Below are 17,704 nucleotides of genomic sequence, written 5' to 3'. Positions count from 1 at the left end.
CAGTGAGCTCCCAGCCCCTATACCTCCCGCTAAGTGGCTCAAGCCCTGGCACTAACATCAGCCAGCCTAGATTCACAGATGGGCTTTGCCTGGAAATCTCTAAGCCCAACACAAGTAGCAGCCATCTCAGATTGCTTTATAGTTCAAGCCAGGTACCCTGGGCAAAACACAGGTAGGAGCTGACCATGGCCTGAACCACCCAGAAAACCCAAGGGTCTGCAACCCAGTGTATGGCAACAAACCACGTCAGAGCACCACCATACTGCCCCTACACAGCTGATCCTCCATGGAGGGCGGAGGTTGGTGGTCAGTGGTCACAGCCAATCCTTACAGATAACTGGCCTGGGTAAATTCCTCCCATTGATCTGCCAACGGCAACCAAGGTTCAACTACAAGAGATGGGTATACTCAGACCACATGCAAGACACACATTCAGTATCCAGCTCCAGTGATAGGGGAGGCTGTGCCACTGGACCCTACAGGACACCTATTACATTAGGCCATGCTACCAAGACAGGGAGTCATAGCAGCTCTACCTAATACATAGAAACACACAGGGAGTCTGCCAAAATGAGAAGACACAGAAACATGGCCCAAATGAAAAAACAGGGCAAAACGCCAGAAAAAAAACTAAAAGAAATAGAGATAAGCAATCTATCAGACACAGAGTTCAAAACACTGCTTATAAGGATGCTCAAGGAACTTAGTTAGGACCTCAACAACATAAAAAAGATCCAGTCAGAAATGAAGAATACACTAATCAAAATAAAGAACAATTTGCAGGAAAAGAACAATAGAGTGGATAAAGCCAAAAATCAAATCAATAATTTGGAACATAAGGAAGCAAAACCAAGCAATCACAGCAACAAGAAGAAAAATGAATTAAAATTTGAGGATAGTGTAAACATCCTCTAGGACAACTTCAAGTATTCCAACATTTGCTTCATAAAGGTACCAGAAGGAGAAGAGAAAGAGCAAGGAATTAGAAATCTATTTGAAAAAAAATAATGAAAGGAAACGTCCCTAATTGGTGAATGAAACAGACATGCAAGTCCGGGAAGCACAGAGAGACCCAAACAAGATGGATGCAAAGAGGCCCACTCCAGGACACAACATAACTAAAATGCCAAAAGTTAAAGATAAGGAGAGAATCTTAAAAGCAACAAGAGAATAGCAGCTCGTTATCCACAGGGGAGTTTCCGTAAAACTGTTAACTGATTTCTCAAAAGAAACTTTTCAGGCCAGAAGGGATTGGCAAGAAATATTCAAAGTCATGAAAAGTAGGGAACTATAGCCAAGATTGCTTTCCCCAGCAAAGATATCATGTAGAATCGAAGGGAAGATAAAGAGCTTCTCAGACAAGAAAAAAACTAGAGGTCATCATCACCAAATCATTATGATATGAAATGTTAAAGGGGCTTATTTAAGAAAAAGATGAAATCTGTGATCAATAAAATGGCAATAAATACATATCTATTAACAATTGAATCTAAAAAACAAACCAAGCAAAGAAGAACAAAGATGGCTGCCATATGGGAGGGGGATGTAGGGGAATGGGTAAGGAGGTAAGTGGATTACAAAGTACAAATAGATTGTTAGAGAACAGCCATAGAGATATAAAGTATAGTATGGGAAATGGAGTAGCCAAAGAATATATACACCTGACCCATGGACATGAACAATGGTGTGGGGATTGCCTGAGGGAGTGGGTGGTGCTGGGTGGAGGGGGCAAAGAGCGAAAAATCAGGACAACTGTAATAGCATAATCAATAAAATACAATTTTTTAAAAATCTTGTATTTCATTTGCTTATCAATTTTTTAAAAGTACACTTTTGACAATAATTCCATCATCACATTAAAATTTTAAATAAAAGAATTTTAGAAATCAACATTGATGCATACTCATAAAGCAAAGCATATACATATGAGAGAAAAAAAGAGAAATTAGAGAATGTGTGATCAGCAATGTGTGTTAAATTAAGCTGGTGATATACCTGTAAATATTCCTGAAACTCTTCTCTCTTTGACTTTAAGAATTCATAATTTTTGGGGCCAATGATCCTTTTGGAAGGAAGTTGGGCATCAGGAAATGTGCCTGAAATTAATATAAATGAAAATTATAATTATGTCAAAATTATAATTATGTCATAATTATAATTATGTTATGCTACTACTTTAAAAACCTAATTTATAATTTACTATAACAAATTCATATTCATAATTCTGCCTTGTAGAAATATATCATTCTCCTTTAAAAAATCTGGACAAGTTCAAAGAGCACAGAAGTTTGAACTGGAATTACTGCTATCCAAAATATCACTACTCTTCACTGATACCCTCTGTTTATACATATAGAGATATTTAACCCTCTATACTAGTAAAAAAAGATTCAAAAAATTATCACGAGACACTTTGAAATCAGTGAGATATTGTTAAAACAAAATCTTACTAAAGAAATACCCACTCTCTCATGGAAACAAATTATATTCCTAATGCTATATATGCTTAAAAACAAAATTTAAAAACCATGAATATGCTTTCTCAGATAGGGCTGATTTTGGAAATTTTAATACCAAAATGGAAAAATATTACTGGGAATCCAACCAACTTTGGTTAATCTGGGATTTTAAAATATGGAGATAAATGATCTTCTCTCAACTCTAAACCAAAAAGAAAAGTTCTCAGAGAAAGAACAAGACAAGGATAGCACTGCAAGAGACTGGCAGAGACAAAAAGAAAACCATTTAATGACCAGTACAAAATAAAAATCTAGACAAAAGATACGGAGTGGGACCTTGTTTTATCTTCCTATATTCTCATCATGGGATTTATTTATACAGAAAAGAAGGGTTCCCTGCCCTTCTCAATTTAGAATCAATCTGAATTTGAACCACAAGACACTCCACAGAGCTTTTCTAAAATGAAAGAATTCAGAGTACATAAATCAAGCCCACCAATCCACATACAAAATGACTGGAAATACTATAACCTTGATATTAACTAATGTAAGTAGACATATAAGAAAGACTGAAAGGTGAGCAGAATAACTAAAAAGCAAAAGTGATCTCTTTTTCTGATTAATCTATCCTCAGAAGAAACATTCATCTACAAGTTTTGTCTCCATATCTACATCTAAGAGCTAAATTGAAACATTTACCATGATACATACAGTAAACATGTCTACCAAGAAAGACAATGGTAACAGAACACAGCAATTCTGAAATGCCTGACTTAAATTATCTACCATCAAGATAAAAATTAAACTGGAAAGAAAGCCTTTTCTAAAGTACAATTAAAAAATAGGTATATTTTACTTTTTAAAAAAATTGATTTGAGAGAGAGAGGAAGAGGGGAGTAAGCAACAGAGTAACATCGATTGTTCCACTTGCTATGCATTCATTGGCTGATTCTTGTACGTACCCTGACTGTGGATAGAACAAGCAAACTTGGCATATCAGGACAATGCTCCAACTAACTAAGCTATCTGGACAGGGCTATCTTTTATATTTTTATATTATTATTCAAAAAGCAATAAATGTATTGTAAAAACTTTTAAAATATAAACACACAAAAATAAGATAAAAGTAATATATTCCTATTATCAACAGCAGTGTACACAAGAGTCACTATTACATTTCCTTGTTAATGTTCAAATCAAAAAATTAATCTGGTTCAACAGCTTCCAAGAAAGCTAAGGCTGAATATAATGTTTTATACAAAGAGGACAACATACCATGAAATTCAGTTAGTTTTGACTCAAGTACATAGAATTCAAGGTATCTTCTATAGACAGACCAATGTTCAGGCTCATGCCCAACTGTAAATTGAATGAATATACACTGAGTAATAAATAGTTTTATCAACTACTATTAAAAAGATGCAGTATTTAAAACATTAAGTATACAAATGTGGAAATTATTCCAGTCTTCATAATTTATTTCTTGGTATCACATTTAATAATGTGGTTTTATCCCATATTTTCATTTTAAATTATTTAGAAGACATTGGTAAATTCACCTATTTATGAAGTCATCTCAATAATATATACATTTTTCTACAACAGAATCATACAGCTGACAGCAACTTTGAAAATATTATGCAATTATGATAATTTTAAAATTTCATAAATATGTATTTCATTAAAAATTTATAGTCAATTTTGGGTCTCTGAACTTTTTATTAATTGTTCTGATCTAATATAGTACAGATGAGCACTATCCAATAGAATTTTCTGCATATCCTACAAATGTTCTATATCATCTATAATAAAGTAGCTATTAGCTATTGATCACTTAAAATATAGCTAATATAAGAAATGAAATTTTAATTTTAATATAACTTAATTTTAATTTTCACATGTGAACAGCAGCTACCATACTGGATAGTAAGAACTAACGGTTTATACCTGAAACCAGTTTAATTTTGTTAACTACTGTCACCCCCAAAAAATTCAATAATAAGAAAAAATAGTACTAATGGTTTACAGAATGGGGCAAAAGTAGGTTTACAGTTGTTTGTATGGAAAATACAATAATTAATAAATAATAATACAAGAATGAGCTGTTTTGTATACTTACAACTGTAAACCTACTTTTGCCACACCCTGGATGTAAACTTGAACAAATAAATTAACCCCACTGTGCCTTAGTTTGCTTAGATAAAAATAATTGTACCTATTACATAAAATAATCCCCCTAAGGCACTTCTGTGCAGTGCAAAGCACAGAGTAAGCACCCCAAGTGTTAGCTGCTATTATTAGCATCTAATTTCATTCTAGCACTGATTTAGAAATGCAATGGATCAAGTTAATTAAAACCACAACCACAAAAACACCTGTATTCAGAGAAAAACCAACCTGCTATGGTCACAACACAAGCCATAAAGCAAATTTTATTTTTTTTCTTCACTGGTCTTAAATGTCTATATTATATTTAGTTTTGGTTTTAAAAATCCTGAAATTGCTACTTTGCTACACACATAAAATCAATGCAGTATTTAAGCCATGGCCATGGCTTCCTCAGAGCACATACTATGTTGACTGTAAAAATCTACAGCACTGATGACAAAAATTACCCTTATGACATAAGTTTTAAGATTTTTTTGGTATTGATTTTATGATTATGAAGTCAAAGTTTTTAAAAATAAAGAACAAAACTTAAGAATAGCTCTCAAAAAGGCAAAAACAAAAGCATATTCCCAAAATATTTAAAAGTATAGCACACATAAATCTTTCAAAAGGAGGTAAAAGTTACTACATGTTCACATATTTATACTGGTAGGGAATTACAGCTGAATAGGAGGTTTTAAATAATTTTCCGAGAGACAAGAGGCAGATTTTAAGTACTAGGCACATGACACAGCCTGGCATGGTGACTGCTTAACTTGCTATGGATGCTGCTTACCCCCGTCATTAGTACAGTACACACCTAAAAACCACCAAAAGAAAAAAATAAGCAAAATATGAAGAAAACTTGTACAACTGTGTCTGATCATATATCAATTCTAACTTGCTGACAACAGAGGAGAAGAAATGCTGTCTTAATAAAATTGGTATAATATCTCCTATAGTGCTACAGGCATAAATAATAGTCAATTAAGTATAATGGCTAATGATAATGGGAGCAAAACCATTAAAATAAAATCGTATCGCTGGATTGTTAGGTGTCTTGCAATTGCAGGTATCTACTGAATAAGTGTTGGTTGAACAAATTAATTAATTAACTAGTAACAGAGATAACCTAGAAAATCCTAAGCTTTCATTTAATTTTTTTCTTCTACACAGTTATCTTTTGGATCTGCAGTCATACCCAATAGTTATAAATGGCAAAATGTTTATTATTCCTGATAAATACAGACTAACCAGAATCTTTTAAGAAACGCATTCATAAATCTTCCTACCTGCTCTTCTATCATTCCTTTCAACATCAATACAAAACACAGGTATTCTTTCCTTTTTCTCCCTCCTTTCAGAGGAGGGATCTTCAAAGAAGTCTACATATGGAATGCTAATTTTCCACGCAGCAAGGTTTCGGGGAGTATTAGGTGTGCTCACAGCTTCCACTGGAGAATCATCTTCCATTACAACAATACCTTCTTCAATCTGAAAAAAAAATCACCAGGAAAAATGTAGTATTTCCCGGACCTTCAGGCCTGACTTAGAACTATAAAGTAGTATGTCTATATAAATTCTGTAATTTTTAAATATTTCTGAAAGTAGGTGATATCAAATTTTCTACTGAAAATATAAAGATAAAAAAAATAAAAATAAGCTACCAGCATCAACTCCAGGTTTTGTTACATCACCTGTGAAAATTCAAAAAAAAAAAATAGGCAATAGATACTTCAGATTACTGGGAAAAAAATATACTGATATTTTTTCATTTAGAGATATAAAATTTTACCAATGTTATCAGCCATTGATGGAGATAGCACAGATAAATTGGATCTGTGATATAAAAGAGTAAGCAAAACAGTTGCTGGTATGGAAAATAATAAATTAAAAATTAATGAAGTGGACTTTTGCATACTCACAACTGTAAACCTACTTTTGTCCCACTCTGTACTGCTGGTTACTAGACATACTGGCACAACTCTCCTAGAAAGCATTTTGACATCGCGTATTTATAAAGAGACATAAAACAGCTTCAACCAAATAATTTCATTTCTGGGAATTTATTCTAATAAAAGTATGTATTCCAAATAAATGTTTTAAACTGGGAAAAAGGCACAAGTATTCATTGAAGCATTAAATTATATAAAATTAGAAAAGAGGTCTGAAAGTGACACACCTCTACACAATTAAGGTTATTGTTTTAATGTCCTGTCTCCTCAAATGTTAATAAAATAAATGTTTAAAATAATATTTTTTAAAAACTGCTTGAAAAACAATTATTATTTTAAAAAGTAAACATGTTCTAGAGATACACAAAGAAAAAGAAGAAAAAAACTGTATCACATTAAATTGAAAGAGAACTTCTGAATTAGCACATTATAACACCACCTGGTCCTCTAGACATCTCTGACTTTTGTTCAAGGGGGCAAAATATTACAGATAAACACACTTTTTAAGGCAATGAGTCACAGGCGGTAGCACTCAAGAGCAAACAAGTAGTGGGGATACATTTCCAGACTTCTAGTGCTGTACCTTCTAATGAATTCTTTTCCTCCCCACACAGTCCCTTAGCAATTATCCCTTTTTTTGTTCTAGGACTAAAATGGCTTTCCATAATTCCTAATAAGACCATTAGTGACAATTTTCCTTTCCCCTAAAATTCCTAAACAAGACAAAAAAGATTCCATGAGGTCTCACAGCTTAGAATTAGCACAGTGCCCTCTAAATTCTAAGTGACCCCAGCTTGGTCTGGGTCAACACCCCACCTACCACTTCCTTTTCAAATATCGGAGATTACTTTGCCCTCTTCTCTTACTTCCAATTATTATCATCTTGGGTTCCAATCAAGAATTTTCATCTATGTCACTACCAATGAGGACTCTCTATTTTTTAAAAATACCTTTCCATTCCTGAAGCAAAAATACAACTTGTATTTCAAGTAATTAGGAAGAACATAAAAAGTACATCTTCCCCCACAAAAATTATGTTTTCAGAAGTTCACAGTAATATAGGTAAATGCTTTTGTTATAATATTAACTGGCGAGAGAGCAGGACAGTAAACTACATATATAATATAGCCTCATCAACAAAGGTAGAAAGGGACAGATATTTTTTTAAAAAAGAAAATTACCTCAACATTAGTAGAAGTGGTTATTGGGTGGTAGGCTTATGGGTGGTTATTTTCATTTTTCTATACTACTAAAATATTGAGATTATACAAGGTCTGTCTGGAAAAAGTCCAGCCACTGTTAATACAAAGAGAATTGTTTGACACAGGTGTAACCTGGTAGCCAAGAGGAGTGGACTGGAATGTGCATGCCTAAACAATGATGACTTCACTGTACTAGTCAGTAGGGCAGTAAATACCATTGAGTGAGCATGTGTACTGTGTGGCCATTGCACTCAAAATGACTGAGTGAATAGAGCAATGAACCTGTATCAGATTTTGTGTTAAGTTTTAACATTCCTCCACGGAAACTATTCAGATGATTCAGAAGTTCACAGCTATAGGCAACTGGTGATTGGCAGTTTCATCACGACAATGTGTCCACTAACACATTACATCTCCTGAAGAGTTTTTGGAAAAACAGCAAATCATCCAGGTGACTCAGCCATTCTATAGTCCAGACTTGGTGCCCTGAAATTCTTGCCTTTTCCCAAAACTAAAATCAACTTTGAAAGGATAGAGATTTCACACTCTTGATGAGATTCAGGAAACGATGATGGAGCAGCTGATGATGATTGGGAGAACTGTGTGAGGTCCCAAGGTACCTACTTTGAAGGCAACTGAGGCATCATTGTGCCATGCACAATGTTTCTTGTATTTTGTATCTTCTTCAATTAATGTCTCTATTTTTCATATTATGTGGTTGGATACCTTCTGGACAGACCTAGTAATATGCTTAAAATTAAAAAACATAAAGTATTATTTTGAAAAAAGATTCCTTCCTCTGTCTATTGTCTTTATTCTATTTAAGGAGAAACAGGGCTTAAAGAGAAAAAAAATGCTATGTGAATTATCTAAAAAAAAAGGGAAAATAAGATTTTATTCTATTTAAATTATAAAGAAGCAATGATTCTCCCTAACAACTCATCAGTGTGATGATGAAGAAGTCAAAAGGAAGGTGTAAAGAGGACAAATGGGTATACTCACTCTTCTGTCCTGTTTCTTAGTTATTACCAATTCATTCACTACTATGTCTCCATTTTACACCCAGGTTAGTAGATTCCTTACAGGAAAACTCTATGACTTAAAAAATATTTCATTGTTTATGCTATCACAGTTGTCACACTTTCTTCCCCTTCGCTGCCTCCACCCAGCTTGGCCCCCACTTTCATAGTTCCCTATACCACTGTACATGTCCATGGGTCCTTTGTGTATGTTCTTTGACAAATCCCTTTACCTTCTTTCATTCGGTTCCCACTGCCCCCATCCCCTTACAACTCCCAGCCTATTCCATGATTCTACGGCTCTAGTTCTATTTTGCTCATCAATTTATTTTCCTCACTAGATTCCTCTTACAAATGAGATCATATGGTATCTGTCTTTTGCCAACTACCTTACTTAGCATAGTAATCACCAGTTGCAACCATACTGTCACAAAAGGTAGGAATTCCTTTTTTCTGCTGCATAGTATTCCATTGTGTAAATGTACCACAATTTTTTTGGTCCACTAATCTACTGATGGGCACTTAGGCTATTTCCAAATCTCCATTACTGTAAATCACGCTGCTATGAATGAGGGGTGCATAATTTTTTTTTGAATTGGTGTTTTGGGATTCTTAGGGTATATTCCCAGCAGTGGAATCACTGGGTCAAAAGCAGTTCCATTTTTACTTTTTTCAGGAAAATTCCAGTTTCCATGGAGGCTGCACCGGTCTGCATTCCTGCCAACAGTGCATTAGGAATCTGTCTTCTCCACATCCTTGCCAGCACTTGTTTGTTGATTTACGGATAACAGCCATTTTGGCAGGTGTAAGGTGATATCTCATTGTGGTGTTAAATTGCATCTATCTGATGGCTAATAATGTTGATCATTTTTTCATATGTCTATGGGTCATTTGTATGTTCCCCTTTACCCATTTTTTAATTGGATTGCTTGTCTTCCTAGTGTTGAGCCTTTATATATTTTGGAGGCAAAACCCTTGTTCAATGTATCATTGGCAAATTATGTTATCCCATAGAGTCAGTTTCCTTTTCATTTTGATGAGTTTCTTTAGCTGCACAGCTTTTTAATCCCTAGTTGTCCTGTTTATTTTTTCCTTTATTTCCCTTGTCCTATGGTATATGTTGGCAAAAACATTGTTACATGAAATATCTGACATTTTAATGCCTATATTTTCCTCTAGGGTTTTTATAGCATCAAGACTGATATTTAAGGTCTTTTATTCATTTTGAGTTTATTCTGGTATATGTGTAAGATGGTAGTCTACTTTTTTTTTTTTTTGCATATACCTGTTCAGTTCTCCCAACACCATTTATTGAACAGACTGTCTTTAATCCATTGTATGTTCTTGTCTCCTCTGTCAAATATTAACTCACCATAGGAACATGGATTTATTTCTGGGCTCTCTATTCTGTTCCATTGACTTATATATCTGTTCTTATGCCAGTACCAGACTGTTTTGATTACAGTGGCCTTGTAGTATAGTTTGATATCAGGTATTGTGATCCCCCAACTTTGTTCTTTTCTCTCAAGATTGCTGTAGCTATTCGGGGTCTTTTTTTTTTTGGTTCCATATAAATTTTTGGAATATTTGTTCTATATCTGAGAAATATGCCATTGGTACTTAATAGGAATTGTACTGAATCTACAGATTACTTTGGGTATTATGGACAGTTTAATGATGTTAATTCTTTCAATCCATGAACATTACCATATACCTAGGCTTCCACTTGCATCTTCCTCAATTTCTATCTTTATTTTCCTATAGTTCTCCAAGTACAAGTCTTTCACCTCCTAGGATAAATTTATTCATTGGTGTTTTTCTTGTTGCAATAGTAAATGGGATTGTTTTCTTAGTTTCTCTTTCTTATAGTTAGCTATTGTTGTATAAAAATGGATTGATTCTGAATATTAACTTTGCCGATTCATTTATTAGGTTGAGTAGTTTTTTGGTGGAGCCCATAGCATTTTCTATGTATAATGTCCCGTTGTTTGAGAATAATGAGTTTTACTTCCTCTTCTCCAATCTGGATGCCCTTTATTTCTTCTTCTTGCCTGATCACTGTGAATAGAACTTCCTGTACTATGATGAGTAAGAGTGGTGAAAGCAGACACACCCCTGTCTTGCTCCTGATCTTAAGGAAAATGCATTTAGTTTTTGCCCATTGAGAATGATGTTGGCAGTAGGAGTTTTGTATATGGCCTTTATTATGTTGATGTATGCTCCCTCTATTCCCACTTTGGTGAGTGTTTTCATCATAAATGGGTGCTGGATTTTATCAAATGCTTTTCTCCATGTATTGATATGATTATGTGATTTTTGTCTTTCATTTTATTTACATGATGTATCACATTTATTGATTGTAAATATTGTACCATTTTGGCATCCCTGAAATAAATCCAAGTTGATTGTGGTATATGATATTTTTCCATAGATTATAAATCCAGTTTGCTAACATTTTGTTAAGAATTTTAGCATCTATCTTCATCACAGTATTAGTCTGTAATTTTTTTTTCTGTGTTGCGTTTTACCTGGTTTTGGAATAAGATAATGCTAGCCTCACAACAAGAACCTGCAAGTATTTCCCTCTTTTTGAATTTTTTGGAATAGTTTGAGCAGGATGTTTATTAGTTCTGTTTTGAATGATTGATATAATTTGCTCTTGAAGCCATCTGGTCCACGGTTTCTGTGAGCCAGGAGTTTTTTGATTACCACTTCCATTTCACTAGTTGTTATTGGTCTATTCAGGGTCTCTGTTTATTCCAGATTCAGTTTTGGAAGACTGTATGTTTCTAGAAATTTATCCATTTCACCCAGGATGTCCAATATCTTGGCATGTAGTTGTTGATAGTAATTTCTTGCAATCCTTTGTGTTTCTGTGGTGTCAGCTGTTATCCCTCCTCTTTCATTTCTGATTTTATTTACTTGGGTCTTCTCTCTTTTTTTATGAGTCTGGTTAAATTTGTCAATTTTATCTTTTCAAAGAACCAGCTCCTAGATTTATCAATCTTTTGACTTTCTTTTTTAGTGTCTATGTCATTTATTTCTGCTCTGATTTTGATTATTTCCTTCCTTCCACTTGCTCTGAGCTTTGTTATTGTTTTCTAGTTCTTTCAGGTATAAGGTTATTTAGGTTGTTTATTTGAAATTTATCTACCTTCTGTAGTTGATTGTGGTATAGTAGGCATATAATGCTATGAATTTCCCTCTCAGGACTGCTTTTGCTATGTCCCGTAAGTTTTGGGTTGCTGTGTGTTCATTTGTTTCCAAGTACTTTTTATTTCTTCTTTGATCTCATTGTTAATCCATTTATTATTCAATAATAAGTTATTTAGATTCCATGTATTGCAATGCTTTTGAGTTTTTTCCTCAAGGTTGATTTCTACTTTCAAGCCACTGTGATCTGAGAAAATGCTTGCTTGATATGACTTCAGTTTTCTTGAATTTATTAAGGCTTACTTTGTGTCCGACCATGCTATCTATCTTTGAGAATATTCCAAGTGCATTTGAAAAGAATGTATATTCTGCTTCTTAGAGATGAAATGTTCTATATATATATCAATTAAAGCCACTTGACATAGTGTGTGATTTAATGCTGGTATATTCTTGTTGATTTTTTTGTTTGGATGATCTGTCCATTGTTGACAGTGGGGTGTTAAAATCAGCTATAATGACTGTATTGCTGTCAATCTCTTTCTTAAAGTCCTCTGAGATCATTTTTATATATCTAGGTGCTCCTATATTGGAGCCATGTATGTTTACAAAGGTTATATCCTTTTCTTGGACTGCCCCCTTTGTCTGTTATGGTCTTTGTTTTGAAGTCTATTTAGTGAGATAGAAGTATTACTATCCCACTTTACTTTCACCCTCATTTGCATAAAATACTTTTTCCATACCTTCATTTTCCATCTTTGTAAATCATTAGTTCTGAGGTGGGTCTCCTGTAGACAGCATTTATGCCGGTCATGTTTTCTTATCCATTCAGCTACCCTATGTCTTTTGATTGGGACATCAAAAGCATTTAATCCATTTACATTAAAGGTTATTATTGATAGGTACTTACTCATCACCATCTTACCCCCTTGTACCTGTGTTCCTCTCTATTTCTTCTTCTTATTAAAGCCATCCCTTTAGCATCTCTTGCATTGCTCATTTGTTGGAAATGTACTCCTCTAGTCTTTTTCTGTCTAGGAAGCTCTTTATTTCACCTTCAATTTTAAATGATAACCTTTTTGGATAGAGTAGTTTTGGTTGCAGGTCCTTGCTTTTCATCATTTGAATACTTTATCCAATCCCTCCTGGCCTGAAGTGTTTCTGTTGAGAAATCAGCTGACAGACTTATCGAGCTCCATAGTAAGTAACTACCATTTCTCTCTTACTGCCTTTAAGAGTCTCTTTGTCTTTAAACGTTGCCATTTTAGCTGTTACATGCCTTGATATGGGCCTCTTTGGGTTCATTTAGATTGGGATTCTCTGTGCTTCCTGAACATGTGTGAATCTCTCCCTCACCAAGTTAGGTAAGTTTTCTGTCATTTCTGCAACAGGCTTTCTATCTTTTTGCCCCCTTTCCTCTCCTGGTATCCATATAATGTGACTATTGTATGTTTCATGTTGTCCCAAAGCTCTCTTAGACTAACCTCATTCTTTTTAAGTCTTTTTCATTTTGTTCCTCTGACTGGGTGATTTTTTTTTACCTTGTCTTCCAAATCACGGATTCAATCCTCTGCTTCATCTAGCCTGCTTTTAATTCCTTCTGATGTATTCTTCATTTCAGATATTGAATTCTTCATTTACAAATGGATCTCATTAATCATTTCTACATCCTTTTTTATGCCAATGTAGCTCTCAAGTTTTTGAGCATCTTTATAAACTTTACTTTGAACTCTATGTCAGATTATTTGCTTGCCTCAATTTCATTGAGCTCTTTTTCTGGAGATTTCTTATTTTCTTTCACTTGGACATGGTTTTTTCTTTCCTCATCTTATCTGTCCCTTTTCTATTGTTTTTATGTATTAGATAGATCTGCTTTGACTTATGTCTTGTGGGATAGGATTATGTAGTACAAGTTCTGTGGGATCCAGGTGCAGACTCCTTGATCTCCTGATCTGGTTGCTCTAGGAGTGCTCTTTGTGTGGTTTATATGGGCTCTCCTGTTGTATTTGGGTTTGTTGGCTTGTTCGTTGGTGGAATCCCCCTCCAGCAGGCTGACTGAGAGGCTCAAACCCCACCACATCTTATATGCTGCTGTACAGTGGTGACAGAACAGAGCAAAACAACACACAAACAAATGAAACCAAAACAAGCAACCCCCCTCCAACAACAGCAGCAATTTCACTGACAAAAAATTAAATAATAATAAAGGTGGAAAGGGAAATGGAATATCAGGGAAAGTAGAAAAAAAGAAAAAAGAATTAGAGAAGACCAAAGGGCAGAAAAATGGTAATGGGAGGAGAAAAGTGAAGAAAATATGAATAATATGAAAAACAGGAAAAAGGGACAAAGAACAAGAAAGAATAACAAAAATAAGAAAAGAAAGAAGAAGGGAACAATGGAGTAATCAAAGATAAGAGTAAAATAAGAGATATGAAAGAAAAAATAGAACAAAAATAAAGGGAAAAGAGACTTCCCGTCAAGATGGTAGCATAGGCAGACATGACTCACCTCTTTGCACAATCAAAACAAAATTACAACTAAGATATAGAACAACCATCACTCAGAACTGACAGAAATCCAGCTGAATGGAAGTCTAACAAGTTCATAATTAAAGAAACCACATCCCCTGGCTGGTGTAGCTCAATGGATTGAGTGCAGGCCTGGGAACGACACAATCGCGGTTCAATTCCCAGTCAGGGCACATGCCTAGGTTGCAGGCCAGTTCCCAGATGGGGATTCACAAGAGGCAACCATACATTGATATTTCTCTCCTTCTCTCCTTCCCTTCCCCTCTAAAGATAAATAAATAAAATCTTAAATTAAAGAAAAAAAAAAACCACATCCATCCAGACTGGTAGGAGTGGTGATGATGTGAAATGAGCTGGTCTCACATCCACATGTGGTAGATAAAAATATGGGAGGAATATCTCTGGACTGAGGAGTCCCTGCTCCACACAAGGCACCCCAGAGCAGGGTTGCAGGGTTCCAGTGCCAGGAAGATAAGTCCCCAGAACTTCTGACTATAAAAACCAGTGAGGATTCAGTTAGTGGAAAAAACTGCTGGGTCCTCAAGCAGTTCCTCTTAAAAACCCCCACACAGACTCACCTACCCAGCCTTCCTCCCTCTGAGCTCCAGCAATGGGATGGCGGCTTCAGGAGTGCCAGTGGTGGGCAGGGGGAGGCTGAGGTATCTGACATCAAAGTGAGCAAAGGCTATTGTCCCTTTTCTAAACCCTCCCTCCACAGAGCCAGGACACTGGTACCACACCTAAGATTCCATCAACCTGGCAAACACTGCTTGACTTGTCATGGACTTCCCCAGAGACTCTACCCCACCCAACTTATGGGCCAACTCAAGCTGCTTTTCCATTTGAATGGTCTTTGCTTATGCTTCACAACTACCTAAATCCTCTCAAGCAAGCTCTGGTTGGCCTCATTGATCTCCAGGTCCAAAAGTAGCAGCCTAGATTCATAGCTTGGCATCACCAGGAGTCTCCAAGCACAGCACAAATAGCAGCCATCTCAGATTGCTTTATAACTCAGGCAGGGTGGCCCTGGGTAAAACATAAGTTGGGGCTGATCTTGGCCTGCACACCCAGTGGACAGCTACAGACCTTGTCAGAGCACCATCACCCTGCCCTCCACAGCTGGTCCTCCATGGAGGGCAGAGGTTGGTGGTAAGTAGTCACAACGAATCCTTGCAGATAACTGGTCTGGGTATAATCCTCCCATTGATCTGCCAACAGCAACCAAGGCTCAACTATAAGAGGAGGGTGTACTCAGCCCACATGAAGGATGCACCTCGAATACCCAGCTTAGGAGATAGCCGCGGCTGTACCAATGGACCCTGCAGGACACCTACTACATAGGCCACACTATCAAGACATGGAGTCAAGNGACCTTGTCAGAGCACCATCACCCTGCCCTCCACAGCTGGTCCTCCATGGAGGGCAGAGGTTGGTGGTAAGTAGTCACAACGAATCCTTGCAGATAACTGGTCTGGGTATAATCTTCCCATTGATCTGCCAACAGCAACCAAGGCTCAACTATAAGAGGAGGGTGTACTCAGCCCACATGAAGGATGCACCTCGAATACCCAGCTTAGGAGATAGCGGCGGCTGTACCAATGGACCCTGCAGGACACCTACTACATTAGGCCACACTATCAAGACATGGAGTCAAGGCAGCCACCTAATATAAAGAAACACAGGGAGTCTGCCAAAATGAGGAGACAAAGAAATGAGGCCCAAATGAAAAAACAGATAAAATCTCTAGAAAAAGAGCTAAACAAAATGAAAATAAGCAATCTCTCAGATGCAGAGTTTAAAGGATTGATTATAAGAATGCTGGGAGGGTTAAGATGACGACAGAGTAGCACCTAGGGAACCCAGCTCTCGTGCATCTGGTGGGAAATCCGGGCAGATCTACCGAAGAACAGCATAATCAACCAACAGTTCCCCAACATTTATGAAAATAGGAGACCAGAGAGTCTAACGGAGGAACCAAACAGTGGCAGGTCGGTAAGGAATCCAGAAGACCAGTGAAGACAAAAGCGGCTGCGCGCCCGCGGGAGGCCGGGGGCTGCGCCCGGGCCGGGCACTCCCAGGGCAGGCGAACTCTGGTGGAGCGTGAGTACCAAAGAGAATTGGCACGCAAAGGGGGCTGGCACCATCAGGGGGAAACAGGAGCCCCGTCTGAATCCAGGGCCGGGGCACTGGTGACGGAGTGAACGCTGGAGGGCCGGTGTCCGGTGGACGGGCGGCGGCGCACTCCTTGGGAGAGAACCGAGGGATTTAAGAAGGACACTGTCATTGCTGGTCTTTTGGGATTGGGCTGGGCTGAGAGACAGGCTTTGTGGAGAAGTCTCTATTGGGAAAGCCTGGGTCCCGCGGAGAAGGACGGTGCCGGATACCACAGGACACAGGCAGCCTCACGGGGCTGTGCGCGACCACAGACCAATCAGCAGCCTGCTAGCGCGTGCCTGCAAACCTGCCCTCAGAGACGCAGCAACCAGAAAAACCGGTTTGGACAATTTGAAACCAACAAAGGAAGGGTGCTTCTTCTTTTTTTTTTTTCTTTTTGCCTCCTTCTCTAGTGTGCGTGTGTTTTCCATTCCCCCCTTTCTTTCTTTCTTTTTTTTATTTTTTATTTATTTTATTTTATTTATTTTTTCTTTTTTTCTCGCAACCTCTTTTGTAATTAATCTTATATATTGTAAACTGTATTGTTGCTCTATCTTTCAATACTCTGTCCTTCATTTCTTTTCCTTTTTGTCCGGTTTTAGTCCTTCTGTTCTTCCCAAATTTCCGCTTATTCCCCTTTTCTCCTGACTTTTGCGTGTGTGTGTGTGTGTGTGTGTGTGTCAGATTGTTTGTTTGTGCGTTGCGTAGTTGTCTTTTGAGGTGTATTATTATTATTTTTGTATTATTCTTACTCCTTTTTTCATTTCAAGAATACCTTTGTATCCCACCTCTTTCTGTACAGGTTTTTTAATCCTGGCTGGGTATACTGTACTACCTGACAGGTTCCCACTGCTCCTTCCTCCACAGTGTTTTGCTGATTTTCTATACTTCATGTGCTTTCCTTTGCTATACTACCCAAGCTCTATAACCCCCATTTGGACAGATCACATAGAATTTATCACTTGAGTGTTCCTCTAATATTAGGGTAAATAAGGGCTGTTCTGTACAACAGTAATACTTCATAACACATCTCTCGGACCTTAGACCACCTTACAGGTGCCTCACTTCTATTACTCTATTTACTGACGC

At 36.8% G+C, this 17,704-nt stretch overlaps 1 protein-coding gene across 5 annotated transcripts in view; it reads right to left on the bottom strand.

The window, feature by feature from the left end:
• Positions 1–17,704, bottom strand: part of SNX14 (sorting nexin 14) — an 88,085-nt gene that overhangs the window by 14,894 nt on the left and 55,487 nt on the right. For all 5 annotated transcript variants that reach the window (XM_037039259.1, XM_037039260.1, XM_037039261.1 and 2 more), the window contains 3 exons: positions 5,900–6,101; positions 3,735–3,818; positions 1,996–2,096 (listed from right to left, as the gene is read on the bottom strand). In XM_037039259.1, the coding sequence (XP_036895154.1) occupies positions 1,996–2,096; positions 3,735–3,818; positions 5,900–6,101 (387 nt within the window). The remainder of the gene's footprint in view (positions 1–1,995; positions 2,097–3,734; positions 3,819–5,899; positions 6,102–17,704) is intronic.

Source organism: Sturnira hondurensis, unplaced genomic scaffold (assembly GCF_014824575.4).
Source record: "Sturnira hondurensis isolate 20B ecotype Veracruz unplaced genomic scaffold, ASM1482457v3 Scaffold0025370, whole genome shotgun sequence".
Taxonomy (NCBI): Eukaryota; Metazoa; Chordata; class Mammalia; order Chiroptera; family Phyllostomidae; genus Sturnira; species Sturnira hondurensis.
This window is presented reverse-complemented; position numbering and strand designations above follow the sequence as displayed.